The sequence below is a fragment of the Argiope bruennichi genome, chromosome 4 (assembly GCF_947563725.1).
Source record: "Argiope bruennichi chromosome 4, qqArgBrue1.1, whole genome shotgun sequence".
Classification (NCBI taxonomy): domain Eukaryota; kingdom Metazoa; phylum Arthropoda; class Arachnida; order Araneae; family Araneidae; genus Argiope; species Argiope bruennichi.
This window is the reverse complement of record NC_079154.1, coordinates 5,630,609-5,654,320: the sequence shown is the minus strand read 5'-3', so window position 1 is coordinate 5,654,320 and position 23,712 is coordinate 5,630,609. Positions and strand designations below refer to the sequence as shown.

The 23,712-nt window shown below is 31.3% G+C and overlaps 1 protein-coding gene across 10 annotated transcripts in view; it reads left to right on the top strand.

Annotated features, from left to right (window-relative positions):
• Positions 1–19,716, top strand: part of LOC129965741 (latrophilin Cirl-like) — a 716,323-nt gene extending 696,607 nt beyond the window's left edge. For 6 of the 10 annotated variants that reach the window (XM_056079881.1, XM_056079880.1, XM_056079878.1 and 3 more), the window contains 4 exons: positions 2,980–3,148; positions 4,327–4,434; positions 10,643–10,709; positions 18,168–19,716. In XM_056079881.1, the coding sequence (XP_055935856.1) occupies positions 2,980–3,148; positions 4,327–4,434; positions 10,643–10,709; positions 18,168–18,652 (829 nt within the window). In that variant the 3' untranslated portion in view covers positions 18,653–19,716. Of the gene's footprint in view, positions 1–2,979; positions 3,149–4,326; positions 4,493–10,642; positions 10,710–18,167 lie in introns of all 10 variants that reach the window. The other 4 variants (XM_056079887.1, XM_056079879.1, XM_056079886.1 and 1 more) reach the window with 4 other exon arrangements.
• Positions 19,717–23,712: the final 3,996 nt, after the last annotated feature.

Genomic DNA, 23,712 nt, shown 5'->3' with positions numbered 1-23,712 from the left:
AAGTTGGCCCACTTAAGATTTAGCCTATTAAAGAGTTGTACGAGCAAAATTTATTTAATTATCCAAGAATAATTCAAAGTCACAAATTGCCACTGTTAGGAAGTCGTTGAAGTTCCAACACCTGCAAATAGAGTTTTTGTTTTACATATTTTATTCTTCTGAAGTATACTTTTAATACCTTTCTTTGTGGTTTTATGTTTTTGTTTCAATCTACGCAATGATACATAAGGCGAAATGGCTGCCCCCCCCCAATTTACGCAATTTTATATGAGTTGAAAAAAAATTTTTTTTTTCCAATCTAAGCAATTATATATGAGGGGAAAATCTTTTTTTCCCCAATCTACACAATCTCATATGAGGCAAAAATATCTATTGTTTGAACTGACATATTCGGATTACATTTTTCACATTAAATTATAAAATACAAAAATCGCAATCCACAAATATTGGTAGCTTTGCTAGCAAATTAATTTCAAATCTTATTGTCTTAAAGAGTTAAAAGAATTTATATGGCAAAAGAAAAAAAGAATTTCTTGGCGATCAACGTAGCACAATCTTTTCCGGAGATAAATTAATTGAACCAGTCAAATGCCAATACCAAAACTGAACTTCCAACTTACTTTTGATTGCTTTGTTCTTAATGTCATTACTTCTATTCTTGGGGCCTTTCCATCCTCAGATCTGTCTCGGATGCTTCGCTGAAACTCAATCGATGCAGACAGAAAAAAAATTGTTCGTCGTCAAGAGTTTAGCTTTGATTGATTGAAAGATAGAATGTAAAATGAAATAAAATTCATACGCTGTTCTAGAAAGAATGACTCGAAACCGAATGACTACTTTTCTCCATAAATGCTTTTTTAATATTTTTGGGACTTCTTCTGTAGATTTCGACTCCAGAAAATTTAATTCTTTGAATTTGTTTCGTAGTGAAAACTTCTAAAAATAAAATGGCTTGCCCTTTCTCTACTAACATTAAACCATTTGCCATTTTTATGCAAAGATATAAGATACCTTTTACATTTACTAGTTTACAAAAATATTGCTTTTGTTTTTGCAAATGAACTCATTTTATTCTGATGCTGTGTTTAAAAGATGTATCAAAAGATTTTTTGTAGAAAATGCCTTTGATGTTGAATGAAATTTATGTAAGTAATTAAAAATTTGAATTTAAAGGCTGCCATAGAAATTTTGTTTTGAAGAATCACTGATTGATGTTAAAATATTTAAATCAATTAGATTTGTTTTTCACTTTTATTTTTTTATCATTTTATCTCACAGATACTTTTCGTTAAATTTGGTTAAGCAAAGAAAGCATTTTTAAATAATGTCTATCTGACATCCATTTTTTAAAGATTATCTTGATATAATAAATTATTTCCAATCTCAACTTATTAATTCAATCTTTTATTTCTGGTTAATTCATTTTTAAATATTTTGAATAATTGTTACTGAAAAATGCCATTTAATGTTCCTATTTCAAAAATCATCATTTCTGCCGCGCATTTAGATATAACATTACTCTGAGATGAAGTGTTTTTCATCCATTCTTCTCCTGACTTCCTCGCATATTTCATGAATCCATGTTTATTGTGTTCCTTCTTTTATTTTAAAATTTGTTTTTGATTGCTACGAGTGAGTTCTTATACATAATATCCGATTGAAATAGTTATAGAACATGAATAATCTACTTGATATACCGTCTGTTTATTTAATATTTTTAAGCAGGCTAAAATTTGAAAAGCTATTCTAAAGTAAATTAAGCTCTCAGTTTAAAAATTGGCTTCTGTTTGGACGAAATACTTTTATAAAAAATTGAAATGGAGAAACATAACTCCATTGATTTTGCTATAATTTTAATTTTAAAACATGCAAAAAATAAAAAAAAAGCAAGAACAAATACAAATCTTTATTCGTATCCTCTCTTTTGTTTGTAAAAATCACACACTATTTTCTTATAGATTTTTTTTTCATCGAAATCGAAGGGAAAAAAGATGTGTTTGTGTTGTTTCCTCCTACAAGATTAGCTCGATGTCTTTGTCTGGAAGTCGGCTTCTTATGGCGGTAATCCGTTTCAGATGTGTCGACAACTTCTGACACCTCCTTGTTCTTTTCGTCAGTTCATGCTTAGAGTTTTGATTAAAGTATAATCTTTTAATTGGATTCTGAGGAAATTCGAACGTGGGCTTTAAGCTTTGCTTTTATCTCTTTAGCGTTACTCACTAAAAGCTTTTTACGGCTTCCGGTTCAGGCGATGAAATATTCCAGCGTTCACTGATTTAAAATTTGATTTTTTTTTATTGCAAAAATTACCTTCGTCGGTCAATGTGAAATAGATTGTTAAACACATTTTGATTCATTCAAATGATTCCATATATATATATTAAGCTTGCCATGTTAATTTGTTTTTAAAATCTATAGCGCACTGTTCAGAATAGCATAGTTTAATGTGACATTACTATGTAAGCAGTTTCTTTGCAGGGAATCTTAATATTTCCAAAGCTGTTATGCTCTCAAAAATTGTGAATATACTGATGCAGTTATTTTTCTTCCAAGATAATGATTTTATCGGTGATTCTCATAGAGACCTATTAAGTGTTTTTCCAAATATAAATATTTATATTATTTACAAAATAATGACAAATAAGTTAGCAAAACGAGTTTGTGTCTTACTGGTAATAATGTGCAATCTACGTATTATCATGTGCAGTTTGTGCAGATCTTTGTATTCGCCTATCTGAGGTAACCTACTGATTCCCGATTGAAATGTCAGTTAATCATAGGCATTTGTTTATGTAGATTTTTGTGTTCGCCTGTCTGAGGTAATCTGTTATTAACCAACCTGCTCTTCCTTACCGATTCCTGATTAAAATGTTAATTTATTAGACAATAAAATTGATTATTTTAAATAATTTGCTACTACATTCTGGTCACTACAATTTTAAATTAATCAGTTGCCCTTGTTTCTATCTCTTTTTGCAGCGTATGGAGTGGTGAGGCTACTGTTCTTCTTCTAGTCTTGTGCTCTACTTGGACTCTTTTGCCCCTGTTCCTGCACGATGAGAAGCCTCTGACGGCCTATTTTTTCCTGGGGCTCAACATTCTTCAAGGATTGCTAGTGTTTCTTTTCTACTGCTTGAATGCTGGAAAGGTAAGAAATTCTATTTAAATGCAGTTTTTTTAAGCCTATCACATGGTAGATAGTATCAGATGGTAGCAGATAGCATCAATAATATGTCTCAGATAAAAAAAAAATAATTTCTTTCCTCAATTGCCATGTACAGTGGGAAATATGCTTATAAGATGTAGTTCTGTACTTGCCATGAACCAGGTTTTCATTATCTAATATTACATTAAGAGTGTATGTTAGCCAGTCTCTTCTTACCAAACCAACCATAGTTCATATTTACTGGTTTATTGTCAGCACGTGGGGTTTATTTCTATTAATTGGAATAATGACGTCGCCGATTGGATAAATTTGAATACCCCTTTTTTTGTGTAGTTTCATTATATTTGGGCTTTGTATTTTCTCAGATGGAAGTATGGATTCCTTCAACTTTAATCCTAAGGGATGCCATGATGGACCAAGATGAGTGTTTTCATGCTTTTTTTTTAAATAGTTAAAAACGGTAAACAAGTGAAGAAATTATGGCATATGCTAGATATCATGTACACTGTCTATGTCACTAAAGATTGTTGGGGATGAAAGAAAAATGTATTCCACATGTACTATTTACCCTAGATAGGCATTCCCTCTTTCCTGGAGGCAATCGGCTCTCCCTTTGATGATATTGTGCGAGATTTCGAAAAAGGTCTGTCATAGTGCTCAAACCGCCAAATACCCTGGAATATATCTCTAGACTAACAGCCCACGAGACAAAGTATTCTTTTCTCATTCCTTTACTATGTTTGGATTTAAGAATGAGTTAAAGGTATTATTTTTGCTCCGGATGATATTATAGACCTCCCGATCGCTTGAATCACGCTTTCTACTTAAGCAGCCACCCCTCTTTAAATAATCTCTGTGTGATTACATATAATCTTAAAATGTCACAAAGAAACTAATTCTGACCCAATTATACTAATTTTTAAAAAAATAATTGAACTAAATGCTTTTCACTGCTATGTCCATTTCAATATCCTTGTTGGTTGGCTTTCCTAAAGTATTGGACAAATAACAACCGACGGAATTGCATATAATATTTGAATATAAAATTTTTTCTACAATATTGATAAATAAAACCACCAGAATCTGAAGGATTTTATTTTGCTATATTGAAGCACTGACGATTTCCAGCATTAGTGACACTCTTGTTTCTTTGTCTTCAGGTGCAGAGCTCTGATGAACCCCCTGGGCCCGACTGGCTGTGTTCTTGCTTGCGGGAGCCACCACGCCGAAGGAGCCTGTACAGCCCCCCTGGCAGCTGCCCCCACAATGTCAGTAATCCTCTGTCAAATCCACATATCAATAACCCCACACAGACTCTTTATCCAGGTACGCCCCCTAACCCCGCTCTTAACGAGGCACATATTAATAAGGCACTTTTTTTAAAATCCTTTTGGTGAAGAGTAAGGACTTTTTTTGGACAGAAAACAGTGTTTGGTACTTGTTTCTTTATTGTTCGTTAAAGAAGCTTTTTCTTAAATTTAACCTTGAAGGTCTATCTCATCAATCTTGTACGGCGCCTCGCGGCCTTTTTGACTCTTAACACCATTTGGGAGAGAGAAATTTTCGCTAATCCATTGTTACCAAAAAATTTTGTTCTATCGTAATAAGAAAATAAATAAGATGAAAAATTATTAGTGATAAATAAAGGAAGAAAAAAAAAAGCAGCGACTTTTTTAAGTCATCTTTTTTTTTTTTTTTATTATTCCAAATATTTTCGTTTGAAAGGAAAAAAAGTCTTTTTTTTTTTTTTTTTTTTTTTCCCCAGCTCGAATTCATATGAATTTGCGAGACTCAGTTTAAGGAAGTCCTGGTCTAAGTTAAATTTGCAGAAAATTCAAAAGTTTTGTTACTTGTTTTGTGAAAAAAAGAAGTCGTACTTGAAACTAAAGATTCACTATCAGGGTTATAAAGTATGTGTTTTTTGTTGTAAATCAGCAAAAACAAAAAAAGTTTATGAAAACGAAATTATGTTTGAAAAAGCTTCGGAAGCGAACTGCATTAATAATGCAATATTATGATATTAATATTTTAATACACTTACCGATACTAATTTTTTTTTCTTTCTCTACTATTACATTCTCTTTTTGAATATCAGTCAATCAAAAAGGTTCCATCTTACCATCCACGATACCTGCTATACTAATTTTCTAATAATGCTTCTACTAATAGCCCTGAAACCACACCTATGATAATATGCAATAAAATAGTAATTATTTAGGATTTATGTATCAGTTTAGTACTCTTTATCAATAAATTTTAATAAAATTTTTGAAAAATTAGTATTTAGAAGTTTTAATACCTTTATTTTCGATATTGTATTTGCACTATAATAATATAAGGGATTTAAAAATTAATTCTGAATATAATAAACTAAATGTTAAATTATAACTTCTTGTTATTTTCTAAGAAAAGAAGTTTTATTCATAATCTAGGGTTATGATCTGCACTTGAATATAATATGTTGTACCTGAATTGAAGCATTAAGATTTAGAATGAACAATCGTACATTTTTTGCTCTGATTCAGTTGGGCTCATATTGTGACGGAAAGCATGTTTTCTTTCATTAGCCGAGTGAATCAAAAAGACTTTAGTAAACAGCTCTGAAGTCAAATGGATCGCTTCCAATGTTAATAAAATAAGATGTTTATTCAATTTAATGGAAAATTGGGAGTTGGATTTTAAAAAATCCTAAATTGTGAAAATAGCTCTTAAAGCATCAAAAATGGGAAAAAAGAATATTTTATATTAGAAGTACTTAAAAAAATATTATAATGATATTTGTTTCATTATCTGCGTTTCCTGTCAAATATTACTAATATAAAAAAATTAGTTTAACAAATTTAGGTGAAATAATTTTTTTGTTGCAGTATGATGTGTAAAAATATATTTCCTGTTATATAATTTAGATATTATAATAAGATAATAAAGTTATTCATTTGGAAATAATATAAGTAATAATAAAGGTAACACAATAATAATTTTCAGAATATTTAAATTATTTGTTATGCATGTAAAATATTCTTTTACTTAATTATTTTAAGACGTTTTGTAGATAATTTATTGAAATATAATTATTTCATAATATAATAAGTAAATTGTGATCTCTAAGTTTTCAGAAGACAGAGATCCATTTGAAATAATTTTGCTTGGATTATTTATATTACAGCTTATCATACATTTTATTTATTATATGGCTTTCTCTGTATCAATAAAGTGCAAATTAAGGGGAAAATATGGAATTATAATATGAAAAACGGTTATTTCTAATACAATATACCAATAAATTTATTTTTTTTTCGATTTAGAAATGATAAAAATTTGTCTTTTCGAATATTATGGATAAACTATCATTTAAAAAATTTTAATAGATAAGAATTTTTAACTAAAATAAATTTCCCCTTTGAAATGAAATTAGGGATTTAGTTATTTAAAGTTAGACAAATAGAGGAAAAGCATTGACAAATTTCATTAAAACTCTCCAATCTTTTAAAATTATCTAAACACTACCTTTTATTTATAATCTTTCCCTGGAAGTCCTTATCGCATTATTCATTTTTGTCTTCTACCAAACCTGCCTTTGTTTCTCTACTTCTTCAAAACAAATCATATTATAAGGTATATTTAGCGCCCGGGAATAGAGCTTTACAGCCAATGACAGCCAAAGAATGAAACACAATACGCCTTTAAAAACGAAGGAAATTGCTCGAATATAATGCAATTCCTCTTTTCCACCTTTTATTTTGTGTTGTTTTTTTAACTTTCAAAACCCTATGTTGTCTAATATGAAAGTTGACAAAAGGCGGCAACATGTTAATTAAATAGAAAATCTTATCTGGTGGAGAGCTTAGCGTTGAATTTCACGAAAAATTCTCGAGTTGAGATGAATTTATTCAAGCATAGCTAATATTACAGTTGTGAATAACTGCTGGGGTTTTTTTATGAATGGCCAGAGTTATCTGAGAGGGAGCTGGGGTGTTAAGGTAATTAATGTTGTTTTTATTAAACAAGTGCTAGGGTTTTGTCTTCCAGACACTCCGAGCTTGTTGAACCGTCTTTTAAGCTGTTCAGCAAAGCTTTTGTTCACAACGTCGGTTATTTTTTTTTTTTTTATGTCTGATATTCTGAAAGGAATATTCATTCTAGAGAATTTTCTTCTGCCCCGCCACCATCTTTGTTTTATTTGTTTGTTGTTTATTTGATTTTTCATTCCTTTGTTATCCGGACGGCTTTTAAATTATTTTGCATGCAAAAAATATAAATAGAGAAAGATGCTTCTGATAGGGTGAACTTATAGGGTAACTCATAATGAGTTTTAAAAACTTCTATTGCTAGATTAGGAAAACATTTGTTTGAAAAGGAAGCATCACCCTGGAATATCTTTTAAAATGCTTTTGTTCTGCTATTAAATTTCATTTTGATCATATCGTCTTGTGCAAACGATTTTTTTCCTTAGTGATTTAGAGTATTATTGTTTTCACAGATTATAATTTTAAGGCGGATTGAAATTTTTATTTTCAAATTTTGAAAGAATGTTTAATGTGTTTAATTTAAAATTTTAAAAACTTAAGAGCTATTACTCAATTCAATGAGAAAATAAATGATTTCGACCCAATAAACTCCTTGAGAATATGAAACCTTCTCTCATATTCCTAACAATAATTACTTTCTAAGAAAAGATTATTTTCTGCCTCGGATGTGTTAGAATAAAAAATTGCTGCTCTAACATCATTTCTTGGAAATTAAATCCTCGTATGCTCATTTCAGTGCAAAATCGAAAATATTTTATTCATTCTTGTTAGAGCATCTGAAAATTAATGTTTCAGAAAAACGTTATTTTTTGGAAATTCGAGATGAACTATGATGAGAAATTCTTTTCATTCCTGGAATTTTCGTTTTCAAGGAGTTTGCTAATTCACACTTCGCATTGAAAATTCCTAGTTAATCCTGCAGAACAGTAACGGTGTTATCTTATTTCATTTCATTTATCACTCGTTCAATTTATTATAACTCAGTGTTTCGCAACATTATTTTTAAAATTTCATTAGAATAAATTATAATAGTTAATGGAAAAGCTGTTGCGGTAAAGATTGAAAATTCATAAAATCTATTTCTTTAAGTTGTATTTTCTTAAATTTAATAACTCTCGTATATAGAAATGAGCCAATTTTATAAACTATTAAGTTAGAAAATTTCTATTAACAATCACATGATATAATTTTGCATTTATTTTTCTTTGAAAAATGCTTGGTGTTAATATAATAAATGGCGAAAACTTGTACTTAGATTCTAATTTAATTTCTTAGATTCAGTTACTCGGGAGAGTATCAACCACCTTTGATTTGCAGCTTGCTTATAGCTACTTCCAACTTCACACAACTATTATTTGATGAAGAATAGATGATTTCTGATGTAATAATGAATTCAAAGAAAAGCCACATTACAATATTTTCTATATGATTGCTGGAAATACTATATATATATATATATATATATATATATATATATGTAATGATATTTTAATATCTTATTTAATCCAAATTAATTTCCTAAATTTTTGCCTAATTCTTCCATGTCGGGGTCATTCTAAAATGTTCTCTTGTTTCCTGATCCCATTCCATTTTTGAAACTTTGTAAAATTGATGCGCCATTAGTTCCACGTGTCGAGTGAATGCCCTTGAGTCGAGTGAATGCCTCCGTTGCCCTTGTCAAAGGTCGACACGTGGCGGAAATCTCATATTATATAAGATCAGGGATAAAATGTTTAGTTTGCCTTCATTCTCGCTTTTCGCTCTGTGTCGTTGTTCTGTGCTGTGTGTGTATTCTTCGCCCTTTATAATGTAAGCTGATAATTCTTGAAAGCAGAATGCAGTTTCGAAGACAGTGAAGAGACTTTCGATTTCTTGACATCGTTTTATTTTATCCAGGAGAAGCACGCATTATATACAAGCAGGAGCGAAGAATACACAAACAACATAGAACAACGACACAGAGCAAAAAGTGAGAATGAAAGCGAACTGAACATTTTATCCCTGATCTTATATAATATGAGATTTCCGCCACGTGTCGACCTTTGACAAGGGCAACGGAGGGATCATTTTCACTCGACGCGTGGAACTGATGGCGCATCATTTTTACAAAGCTTCAAAAATGGAATGGGATCAAGAAACAAGAGAACACTTTGTTCTCTGCTCCGACATGTGCAGAATTAGGCAAAAATTTAGGAAATTAATTTAGATTAAGTAAGATATTAAAATATCATATATAATATAATATAAAATGATACATTACTTTATTACATGAAATGAAGAAATGTTAGAAATATTTTTTTCGGGAATTTGTTAATTGAAGTCATCTTGAAATAAAGATTATGTTAATTGAGATTTTTTAAAAAACATGTATTTAATAACGAATTTCATTTTCTTCCACGTTAAACATTTAAGGCTTTTACAACTATAAAAATGGAAAATAAATCAATGCACAATTTTGATAGATGAGTGGGAATTTATTTTTCTAGCTAAAATTAGAAGATAGGTGTCCCAAAAGAATTATTTTAAATCCAGTAATCAAACATAACAAACTGAGACAAAGAGTATCATTTAAAGTGTTTAATCTTTGAAATACAAATCGAAACAGTGCTGATAAAATTAAAATTCTAGAGGAATGCATGGATGAAAGTAGTAGATGGTAATAGAGAAAAAAAAAAAACTTTATTTTTTAAAAAATCATGTTGTTTTACTTGAAAGCAATAAGTGATCAATAAATCTTCTTATAAGAATTTTTGTTATCACTTTAATTTGCTTTTTGCACAATGCTGAAGGAGTTAAATGGAGGCAAAGAAAAAAAAATTCAATCTAATGCCCCGATAAGGGTAAGTAGCACCCTTGACGCCTCCAATCACCATTAGTAATATAGCATAAATGGCTCACTTTGATATGATTTTACTTTTTCGTCTCCTTATCATATCCATTAACATTGTAACGTGGTGTCTTCATGGTGTATCCTATGACTGCCGCCCAAGATTTCCATAGATTCTTTGTCTTTTCGTCTCTACATCACAGCCTTATTAAATTGTCGTCGCATATTGAAGCAATTCAGTGGCTTGTGTTCCAAAAATCCTTTAGTCGTCATTTAAGTGATTCTAAAGTCCAGGCAGGAATTTCATCAAAAATGTGCTTTTCTTTTATATATTCTCACCATTAATGGGATTTAAGAAATTAGTTAAGATTTTAAGAATGGGAAAGATAACAAGCTTTAAGTTCGATAGCTGTCTTTATCAGTATCTGCTGTTCAATCATTACCTTTCAGTGAATCAAATTGGTCGCTTGACTGCCAACTATTCGTTATGTCCCAGTAGGTGATGACTTTACGTTTGTGCAGCAAATCAAATGGATGTTATATTTCAACTTCACTGTGAAGTTTTAAAAGTTGTTTCCTTTTGTTTGAGGTCCCCACAGTGAAACTATGTTATCCTTTCAGTACCCGGCACTGAGATGGAGTTCCCTGGAACAAGGAGAAGTCCCTACCCTTCGATGTGCCACGTCCGGTAAGTTAAATGTGACGTCCCCCCTCCCCTAATCCCTCCCCTCTCGTTTGCCAATCCTGAACCTTCTGTTACTCCTCACAATCTTTCTGTTATTAACTGCATCAGTGCAAACCGGAAAATTAAACTCTTTTTTTTTTCTTTTTTTTTAATGTTTGGATTGATATAGTAAAGTTTACCGTGATCGTCTTCGTCTCTATGTCCAAAACTCAAAATTTATTTGTATGCTTATATTCTAGTTAATTTACGTGCAGTTGTATTTTTTATGCATCAACGGGCTTTTAGATTCTAATGGAATTTTTGATTAACACTATTTTGGCTTAAATCCAGCTTACATCTCTTTAATGAGGTTCGAATATAAAGCATTGTATGTCAAAAAGCAGAATAATAATATTTTGCGAGTCTTAAGGGTTGTTGTATTAAGCCCCATTCAGACGACTTAAGCGTGTCTGAAGATAGGTACATTTCCCTCTCTTTCCCCTTTATTATGGTTTTCTGGGGTTCTTTTTTCTGGGAAGCTCGCGACCGATGTCCACAGCGGGTAGTGATCATACAATGGGTCAGTTGGCAGATTTACGACCATATCCGTTAGGCCACAGGTCGTTGAAACGCGGCTTTATGCTGGCAAAATTACTTCATTCATTGAAATTCCGATTGGAGACTATCATGACCGTTGATGTAAACACATTTCGATGCTCGGGTTTTTTTTACTTACTGGATGCTTAAAAATGTCTGAGCGATTTTGGCTTATGAAGCAGACCGTGATGACACTTCACCGTAGCAATAATGAAGCATCATAACAATTAACAAATGGCCGTTGAAAATATTCAACAACTTTCTGTAATATTTTTTTTAAAGTTCCCGCCTAAGTAGCAACAGTTTAGGAATGAATATGACTTTATTTTTATATGTAATTGATTTCATAAGCATAGATTATCATTCGAAGCATATATGTGCATGAATCAGCAATATCTATTTATCTTGAATTTCCTAATAAAATGGAACAAGAAATAATAATATGAGTGAGATATTAAAGCTATTAAATTAGATTAACGATATGGAGGAATAACTTTTAACCGTTCAGTGATACAGCATATAAGCGCTCCGCAAGAAGAAAAAAAGTTTAATATATCTATTATAAAGTAAAATATAAGATAATGGACTAAAATTTTTAAATGAGTCAAATAATAGCTACAAATATCATTGAAAACAGTTCCGAATTATTATTAAAAAAATTGCTTGCTTTATCTTATCCATCAAATGTAAACAAAGTTCATTGCCAAAAAGTATCGATACTATAAAATGCAATTCGAAAAAGATTAGACTGGGCGTTTCAAATGTGGAAATCTTTGATGACTCAGCTGGTGCCGAAAACCAAATAAAAAATAATAATAATTAAAAAAAATGCGACTCTCGGTACAGTAATGACTTTTTCCTCCTATCATTGCCGGATGCGGATTTCCTGACCAGGCCATCCTCCCCCAGAAGTCATCATCAGTTCGCTCATTCTCTCATCTGCTTAACAAAAGAATCATTCTGAACAAATTATAGAGTGAAATTCAGTCACTTATGGAGCTGAGGTTCATTTCAGATGTTTTTCTTAGATTGTTGCCTATTACTCTTTTCTCAAACCTTTTACCATTATAACGTTCTAGGTTATGAATATAATCAGTAAATTGCGACATGAGTGATGGAAACGGTATTCAACATCTTTTCAAATCGTTGGACCTAGAATTGCCAAATATGTCCTATATTTCAAAATTTCAAATAAATTCTTAATAAAAATTAAACGATAACGTTCTTCCATAATTTCAGAGCATATCACCGTGACTCTATTATTTTTAACCACTGTAAAATACTGAAAATCAATTTTTCAGTAATGTCATTTTCGCATAATTCTTTACTAATATCGCCATACCTACTTCACTAATCTGATTTGCTCTGTTAGAAGTTTAATTTTTGCCTGAATTTTAAAATCGTTGGTATAAGCTGTTTAAAAGATAGTTTGTTAAGTGGTTTTAATAATAAATAAAATTTTTATTATATTGAATTTCGATTTTTATTATATTGAACTATGATATCTCAAAACTTTATAAAGTGAAATTTATATTAAAAGTTAAATTTCTTAACATTTTTTTTTTCTATATTTATGAAAAAATTTAAGCTATTGAGAATTCTGAGATTTTTTTTTTTTTTTTTTTTTTTTTTTTTTTTTTTTTTTTTATTATTGAAACAACATAAGCAGAATATAAAAGAAAATAAACATTTCATTTTCAAATGATCATAATATAATTTTTAAGAAATAAGCTGTTATAATAACCGAAAAGTATTTCGAATATTGAAAATCTAACAATGGATCCCCGTCAGCTCTTATTGGTTATGACCGAAGTTTCATTGAAAATCTATCGTGGTTGTGGTCTTCTTTATATGGGTAAATTTTATGGAATGTGTTCAGTATTCACAATGGACTGTAGAAAACTTTTAAGTGGAAAATTAATTATTATTTCCATCGATTAATTGCGACTCGGTAATTCAGGTAATATATGACGCTGAACTTGAAGTGTTATCGCATACTAAGTATATAATCAAAAACTTATTGCAATGATTTCTGTATACAGATATTTATGTGTCAGGAAAGTTTAACTTCCTGTTTCTCCTACTTAATGTTAAAAAAAAGAAATTAAGAGAAATATATACCAGTTTTTATTTTATGTACTCTAATAAGAAAAATAAAATAAAAGCAGTCTTCAAATAGAATTTTTTTTAAAAAAATTTGTGGCAAAAAATTTTAAATTAACTTACAAATATTCAATTTTTTCTCATCTTGGAAGACATTCATTTCTAAACACGTAGGCTCATTAAATAGTTAATACACTGCAACAGTTCTTCGCTTTCATACTAAACACGCAATTAATGCATTATCAAAGGAGGAATTACCGAATTCGCGCCACTTCAGCGGGGAATTTGCCAGCGGCACATCATTATCTTCAAGTGCACATCAAAACCAAACTTCCCCGACTGTCATGTTTTAATTGCTCAATCGTATTAAGTACCACTGTGGCTCGTTTCGAAGTCGCACTATAAAAACAATACGACTGCAGGGGCAATCGCGGACTTTCTTCGTCGGCGCCGATTAAAAGGGGACATATCCGAGAAGTCCGAGGCGCACTTTGCGACGGCAATTTCCGCCTACAGCGCCATTACTTTTATTTGCCCTTAAATATCGGGTTCTAACTTTTATAGGGGAACCGAGGACCCTAGAAATTGATTCGGCGACTGAAAAATAACATTGTTTCATTCATCTAAGTAATTGGGGGGGGAAGCAATTTTTAATGATTGTGGAATTTAATACTTTTGTTCCGCTTTATTAACATGGCAGGTTTCAGAAAAGTTGAGTCGCAAATTTATATATATATATATAAAAAAAGGGGGGACAATTGATGTAGCACTACGCAGAGGTGTATTTCTTTTCTAAATTATTTTGTTAGAGAGAGGAAAAAATCCGTTATCCTTTTTAAGAAATGTTTACATATAGTTTATTTACTTTGATCGTGAGGTAAAATTTAGTTTCAAAACCGTTGAAAGTAGACATATATTTTTGTTTCTTTAAAGATGTTTTGAGTATGTTAAGATATATTTTAGATTGATAATTAAAAATGGCGAAAAAAAAAAAACGTATTTTTTTCTTATATTAAAGCATCAAATGAGTTATTTTTTATATTGTGGTAAAATTGAAAAGTGTGTTAATTCTCTAAATTGGACTTCTAAGAACTTGTTATAGAGGTCGCTAGTGTGAACAAGCTTGCGATTCAGAGAAGAGTCGACACGTCTTTTCTTAGCTTATAGAAAATGCATGAATAATATTTCAAAATAGCGGGAAGTGGGTTCAGTTTTTGGAAGCTGTCATTTTTAGATATAGGGTGGTAGTATATCATAAACAGGGATATCCTAAAGAATTTGTTTGCAAATATAAAGTAGTTTTTGGAAAAAAAATCGGTTGAAATACCTTTGATTTGATTTATAACATATTTAACTTTAACCAGACTGTTGTACAATATCTCACTTCTGACAAATATGGGAAATTTACAATTTTTAAAATGAGATTTCTATTAACTTTATTTTAGAAGTAGTTCGTTTATTGAGGAAAGCTCTTAGATTTGTTCTAATTTGCATTTGTTGAAAAAATTTTTTAAGATGTTAAATATTTTTAAAAGGTCACTTTCTATAATATGGAACTCAGTAATTAGAGAAGTACTTAAAATGTAATTCATTGAAAGCATTTGGACTTTTACATTGGACATAAAATTATTTCTTCTTTTTTCGATAACTTTTTGGGAAGCTGTTTGAAGACATTCTTCTTTAATTTCGTAATAAGTAAATTTATTTAGTATTCCTGAAGTATAGAAATTCGACCAGAAACTTTAAAATAAAGTAAAATTTGCCATCCAATAAAATTTTTTAAATTAAAAAATAAAAATTTAAGTTCATTTTTATCTTAAAGAAATCGCTGCAATTATAAATCTTTAGTTAAAAATGTCATTTAAATTACCATTACCAAATGTTAAAAATTTTGAATGGAGTAATTTAATTTAGTTTTGACAGAAATAGATGGCATTTTTTAAAAATGAATAAATATTGAAATAAAGTAAAATATTCTATAATTTCATTAACAAGATATACTTTACTGAGAAACTAAAAATATTATTTTAGAATTCTGCTTATGCTTATTGCAACAATAATCAATCAAAGTCTTCTGATAGTATAAATTTTCAAACAAGGCTGCATATAGATAATAGAATACATTAAATGAAGATATAAGACCCTTACTCTATTTTAAAATGATTTTTTAATTTCAATTTTTAATTCTTCTTCAAGTGAACACAACCCTCCCGGAGATAATGCCCTACACCGATTCCACCTTCGAGCCAGTGATTCCCATCAGTTCCGAAATAAATAACTGGTTATCTGCCACCATCGAAACAAGATGCTCACTCGGTTCATCATTCTTGCCGCCTCTGCTGCGCCCCAGCCGACGTATTACAACCGAATGCGAAAACGACGGAGTATAACAATATATCTAGAAGTGTGCATCCTGGCCTTCAGTAGGGCCGCTGGACGTTGAAATTGCTTAATGAATCTTGAATAACGATCGGACACGTCAACAATGTAGTCATCGCTCCGTAAAAGACGCGATTCCGTTTAATGGACTGGTGTCAATGGACTTCACCAGGGGGGTATAAACGGGGGTACAAATGCTATTTGGAAAAGGGAGGAGGATTCTGTAGATAAGGGGTCGCCTAATAGCGCTTTTCAAGCCGATTCCAACTCATAATTTAAGTTCTTTCGGATAAGCATTGCTTATAAATGTTGCAGCAAAGAAGGGAGAAGGGTGCTTAGTCTTAAGTAATAATGATAAGAGATTCCTTCGGCGACTGAAGGATTACATCAAAATTTGTGTTTTGGCTGACTGGGTTCCTATCTGCAAAGAAAATCAAGGATCTTGGATTGTGATTTCGTGCAGAAAACATAGTATATTTCTTGTTTATAAGAGTTTAGAAATATCAACGTCCCGTTTTAAAGCAACACTAAGGTTATTTTGGGACGGGCCTCGTACTTTTGTACCGCAGTCAGATGACGAGGACGGCACCTGGGCTAGCACCTACCTCTCCAAACTTCCACACCACACCAACGGAGGACGTTTGGCCCCGACGCATTTAGCTTGCACCAGACCCACTTACACGATGATTATTTAATGTAATCGAGCCTCTAACCTGAAACCCTGCGGTTCTGAGGCCGACACCTGATCACCAGGTCACCGCAGCCCCTTAAGTCTATAATAATAACATAGCAATGTATACATATTTTTTTTAATTCCGTGAACTACTTCATCCAAGTAAACTTATTCAATACTCTGCTTGGTACCCTCATTTATAAGAATTTTTTTCTAATTCCTGTGTTTCTTAGTATTTTAATAGTTCACTAATTAAACATTAATGTACTTGCCAGAATTTAACTTTATGGGCATCGCATTTATGAAGACTTTTTTTTTAATTCTTCGCATATAAATTTCTAAATAGTTGTTTATTCTCAACATTTTTTCACTGTCATTTCAAACTACAAATTTCTTTGAACAAAATTAAAAATTTCATTTCCTTTTTGTCTTTTTTTATATTTTATAAGATGAAATAATATCCAAAAATCAATTACTAATAAAAATGCATTTATACCTCAAAAATCTGTACTCTTTCATCTTCCACCAAGCATATTCATTAATCGTAAATCCTATAAGAAAATTGCGTCTAACTCACCTTCTACGCGAATCATCTGATGAATCAGCATCACTTTTATGCGATTCATTTAATATAGCAAGAGAATAATAAAATTCAGGTGTTTTGATTTTAAGCTTAACGAGCCTCAATGACGTCTCTTCAATCACCTTCGCCACGCCTGAACCACGCCTTAAGTTAACGCCCACTTGATTAATGATCATATTCCGTGACACCTCAATGTGCTGGTGCCATCAGCAATTATTTCGCATGCAAATATTTTCGTCTGCTCTCCTCCGACTGTATCCAAAGGGTCAGGCTCTGTCTTGGTGCTCCTCTGTTCAAGATGTTTGGTTTGTGACTGAAAAAGGGCGTTGGGGTTTTGGTCTTCAGAAGATTGCGAGCTTTAGTTCCGGCTTAGTGCATTGCGTTACTTTATAATGATCTAAAACTATGTGTTTTGAATTTTAGGGGTTAAGGTGTTTTCCAAAACATGTATGTTGTTATATGAAGAAGATATATAATTAACTTATTTTTAAATTTCGAAAAATTGTGAGACATTTTGAAGGAATTCTGATACGTAAAATTAGCAACATTTTTCAATTTATAAATTGGAATACCTTATATTTTTATAAGTAAAAACATTTTTTTTTATTGTTACTTACTATTTGATGCTGGATATATAAAGGAGTGAGATCTAATTATATAAATCAATAGACTTCATTATTTAAAAACCCGAATGATCCCCATTTCTATCGTTATATTGAACTTAACCATTCAGCGTTCATTTTTATGATTTTACATTGTCCATGCATGTTTGATAATCGGATATTCAAATAGTGCGTTTTATAAATCTTAATTTAACGAAAAGGTACGTGCAACGCGCGTGCAAGGTATCTACAGCGTTTAACAGGAAGCATTTTGTCACTTGATTCATGTGGATAAAAGGTTTGGCCAAATTCAGAAACATTTATCTAAGTTCAATATTTATTTATTTAAATGTGATTATTTGTAGAAGAGAAAGTATGCTGTTTGACTTAAATAATGCTATAATAACTTATTACAAGTAAACATAACTTTTTCGATTGATGTTTTATTTGGAAGTTGAATATTTCATTCATGTTTATTCTTTGTATTGTATTTTACTCTTTGCTCGTACATATATTTAATTTTTGCTTATTTCTGCCTCTTCCAGATCGTCACTTTGGAAGCAGGAGCTGTGAAGAACACCCACTGCAATATCTGCTGCGAACGTCCGAGCCCCAGCGACCATGGGGTATTCCAGACCCCATCGACAACCGAACTCTCTGCTGCTACCACCAGGATCGCCATTCCCCTCACCACCTTAAACATGAACAGCAACAGCTTCAAGCCGAACCCCACTACGAGACACTGGAGCCCCTGGAAGGGCCCCCAAGACCCCTATTCAGCTCACTGGCCGCAGTCTTGAACATGGGCCCTACCATTGGCGTGTCCAGTGGGTCTCCTTGCCGCGTGGCCTACTGCGGTATTCAAAGTCCGACCGACTCGGATCGGTCATCCAGCAGCTTCATGGACACCCATGTCCGAATGAGTCCAGCTGCCAGTTCACCGGACAATGACTTAACGGACAGCTTACCCAATCTGGACAGACGGACGGGATGTGGCGCCTCCTCCTTGCCAGCATCTCTAACTTATTAAGTGTATAATAACAAACGACTTTTTTTAAAGAAAGTAATATTGTGATTCGAGACTTTCGATGGACAACGTAGCTTTGTGCAAGAGCTTTTCGGCAAGCGATGGGGTGCCTCAACCGTACCAGAGCTTTTCGACTTTATTCTGTGAGTTGCCGTAGATCGAAAACTTTCAACAGTCGGTGGCACTTCATCAGTGTAAAAGCCATTTTTAGTTTCGTTGTGATTTTAAGTTTACTCTGTGATTTATATGCACAAAGACATGTTCAAGCATTTAAAAAAATAAATCCCCTATCTTTTTGGGAAGTGCAGAAGAAGGAGAGCATTAACTAAGCCGGAAATATTTTCGAACTTACTTATATCTGGAACTTGTATATCGTGTTTCCATATCTGAGTCCGCAGCGAATTCGAATCGGCTTTCAAATTTGGAAGCTGAAATTTTTTGAGTGTTTTTTCTCCTGCTGTTTTCGTTTCCTCATCTATCCAGAGACGAAACTAAGAAAGGAGCATCGGCCGATATTGGGGGCGCCAAACATAATTCTTGCCCCTGGCGCTACGCATCCTAGTTTCGTCTCTCCTCAAATAACCTCTGAATGTCCAGACATGCCTTTGTCGATAATGTTTCTTGAACATTCAATGTGATTTGAACTTTGAAAAGTATTATACTTGATATATATACGGTCGTTTGTGTTCAGTGTGTGATGTTTATTCAGTGTGAACTTTATATCCATATGAAAAAAAAAAAACAACAACTTTTTAAGTGTGAGTCTCTCTATCTTCTTTTTTGCATGATAAATTTAAATTATAACCGAGTGAATTCAGTCCGAGTCATTGTTTGTGACTGAATTATCGTGAATGGTGTTTGAAATTTCGATAACCGAAGCCTTCAAATTGAAGAGGAAGGAAAACAAAATTATATTTCTGATTGAGCTTTTCTGTATTGTAAATGTTTTTCTGTCATGGATGTAATTGTATTTCTCTTCTTGAAGGCCGGTAAGTGTATGCGTTATTGTTAAATTGAAAATGCTATAAAATTGTACATTTGCTTGAATAAAAAATTAATAGCATGAATTATGCATGTCTTGTGTCTATTATTCATATATGCTAGTAAGTTCTGTTAATTTTTACAAATATAGATAGGACTTTAATAATTTTCTTATATAATATACACTAATTTATATATTTGACACTGGGTATGGCCAGAATTTGCTCATAGTCATGTTTTTTTTTTTTTATATATATATATATAAAAAAAAGAAGAAGAAATGAATGGGCCTAACTCGCTTAATCAAATATTAATTATCTTGGAATTCATATAAAATTTAAAGTTTCAATTCTAAGCCTTATTGAAATAACGTACAAATATGTACAATTCGATTTTTATTTTTTATTTTAATCTAATTTGTTAATCTTTAAAAAAATTTTTTGGGCAATTAAAATGCCAAATATTTAGACAATAAAATTGCAAAATGGAAAGAAATATAGAAAATTGCTGAAACTTTCAGGAAGTTCGATGAATTTCATTTAAATTTTTATAGGAAGACTACCTATTGCAATGGTTCTCATGACAAGACTTCTGGAAAATTTCTAGTTCTTCACCGATCATTATTCGTATATATATATATATATAATATAAAGTTTCGGATAATTTCGTAAGTTGCCCATCTAGCTCAAAAAAGGTGGAAATGGTGGGTGGGATTGAAATTTTCATTTCGCTATAAGTTTCTTCATATTAAAATAGAAAAATAAATCCAAATAGACAAATTATCGTCTCGTTAAAACGAACAACTTTTGTATATAATGTTTTTAGATAAACTGCAATATCTTATAAGTTAGAGTCTGAAAAGGAATTTCCATGCCCTCATTTTGATTGTTTCTAACATCAACAATTTATATTGCCAGATAGTAGCTCAGGTGTAAAGGAATTTACCTTTGCCTTCCAGCTTGCCGAGATGAATTTTTACAATGTGATGGTGTTAGAAACGAATCCGGAATGTGCCAATTGCTATCTTTTACTTAAATTTAGGTATTCACTCTTCCGTATAAGCTAATGTAAGGAAGTGTAACACATGCTGTGCGTTTGTTCATTTGATAAGATTTGCCTCGTTTGGCTGTGGATGCTCCTATGGGTTCAGAATGTGCGCATTTATTTATTGAACTTTAATTTATGTGATGATACATAAGGTGTCACCACTCATCAAGGTGCAAGATCTAATATTTAAATTGCATGAGATCAGCGTATACTTATGGTTGAAAAGGGTTTCAATTGTCATGAAAATTACATTTTTCATTGTTCGAACACATAAATTCTCTTCAGCAAATTTAAAAAGTTTATTATTATTATTTTGTATAATCCGGTCCTGTCAGTCCTATTTAGTTATTTCATTCTTTGTTTTTATTTCTCCATTTTTGAAACTTAAACAAAAAAAAAATAATTAATTCTTTTATTAAAAGTAGCTAACTTTTAGAATTTCAATTTTATTACTTTGTCTACCAACGAACATGAAACCCTGTGGACTGATTGACGAATAATCTTTGAAGATCGTTAGAACTTTTTTTTTCAATCAAAAGTCATAAAACCTCTACAGCAGTCATTTAATGATACGTAATTTTGCTTGAAAGGTATGCAGGTATCTGTTACTGCGTAGAGATACCGATTTATTTTTACATTTTTTTTTTTTCATTCATCATTTTAAAAAGTTGGGATTTTTGCATTCATTAAAAAAAAATCCTTCCTAATCTGAAGAAAGATTGGAAGACATGATTTGTTACTTTCCCATTTCCGTGAAATGTCTCTTATGCCAGTGAATCCTTTTATAAAGTTGATGCAAAAATCTTGCTGTTCTGAAAGCTTTTGGTAATTTTTTCATATTTTTATTTGACGCACACTGCTTTATGAATGAGAGTAAAATTTAAGATAGTGACTTTCAAATTCTTTTTCTTTTGATTATCACCAAAAATTTTATTTTTTACTATTAAAAATTTTTAAATTAAGGGAAACTATACCTTCACATTATTAAAAATGTTTAATTTTTTGTTTATTAAATTCTGTAGTATAAAATAAGAATAAGTGTTAAAGATTTATTGTATCTTAAAGAATAATGAAAAACTGAGTACCTTATTTTGATCTTTTATAATTCATCAACCGTTTATTCAAAATTAATATATATTTGTATTCCAGCTATTTTAAATTGGTGACTTTGAATATGTGTTACAAATTAGACATCATTATTTGAAAAATGTTTGTAAAATTCTGTTGATGATTCCTTGCATAAAAATATATTTTATACAATTATAAAGGGCATATTACTTCGATTAGAAGTATTTGCGTTTTTTTTTATTAAGTTAAACATCTCGAAATAAGCTATACTTACACTATTACAAAATACTGTGATTTGAATGATCATAAATATGACTGAAAGCTTTCTTGTTCGTCCAATTGCTTCTGCTTCTTATAAATCCAGTCACCCTTCTTATAACGTGACTTCCAAATAATACGTAATAATTCTTTACGTGCTAGTATAAATGGCTCCATAAATTGCCAAATTATTATTGTTTTGTGGCATAAAGGCCTCTTTAATTAATATTTTACACTTATTTGTTAAATGATGTATTGTTTTGACATATTAGATTTCAAATAATTGCTAACTTTATCATTTTAAAGAATTTTTCAATCATTTTAATTGTTTTTCAAATATTTAACTTCGGTATTTTCTTCTCTTGTGGAATACTAATAATTGAGGATTCCGTTTAATATTTATTTAATTTAAAAAAGAAATTTCGATAAAAGCGAAATTATAATATTTGAAAATTTAAAAGATAGATTAACTGAACATTTGCATTTTTAATAGTGAGAATAATTTCCACTCAACTGTTTCATGCACACAATTAGAAAGGCATCATACAATAAAAGCAATACTATAAGGAAATATAAATCTCTTGCTTAAAGAAGAAAATTTCATTAAAAATGAGAAGCGCATTATTATTATAATTATAATACTATTTTACTAATAGTGTTGATGCATTTTAATTTAAAAGAATAGATTTAGACCGATTTAAAATTCAGCACTACGCGTTAAAATTATTACTTAAATATAAACACAAACATTTTGAGTAATATTATAATATAAGCAGGCTGTTAATTTCACGATTGAACAATTCATATCCCATTATCCGCATTCGAAATCATTTCAGATATTCGTCGCAAAACTCTTATGCTGTAAACATTCTATTTACACCGTCGTCCTGTTCATTTTCCCTATTAGCAGGGAAAATATCTGTTTAGGACAAGTATTTAGCTAAAGCCGGGGGGGGGGAGAGAAGGAAGGGCTCTTGTAATATCGCAATCCATACTCTCTGCCATTAGACTAGGCAATAGAGACTTCAAACATTCCCGTCCAGATAATATCGAGATTAATGTCACCACGTCCCAGTAATAAGTGTCCCTCTCCCAAGAATCTCCATAATGTATACTCATTAGCTATCGGCACCCGCCGAATCGGATGGGGCAGTCGACTGTCTTAATAAGAGAGATCGCTTGACAGGGAGATCCCTTGAAAGATCTAATTTCCATAGCGCGGATGAAGATGCGATTGGGGGTCTTGCATTTAGAGGACTTCTTATGATTTAAAGAATATCGATAAGTAATGTGACGGGATCGTGAATTTTATTTTTACTCTAATGCATATTACTAGCGAAGATGTAGAGATCCGTGTTAGAGTGTTTCGCTGGATATAATATTACTGTAACGCAACATTTCAGTATACAATTTTAAATGCCTTTGTCGATCGGGTGGTTCGCAGGGAATTTTGATTGTGTTTGCCTTAAATAAAATCTTCTATGTATTACTTTGTGATAAAGATTTCTCCAGAAAAGTATTTTTAAGCATTACATTATAACAGAAATTAAGGTCATTTTATTGTAATAGTTGCACATAGGGATTGCAATACCGGGCCAAAATTTCGATACCGGTATTCGGTATTTTCTAAATCTTAATACCGGGATACCGGTTTTAATACCGGTATTAGAAATTTTACAAAAAGAAAGAAAACACAGGTGTTTCATTGT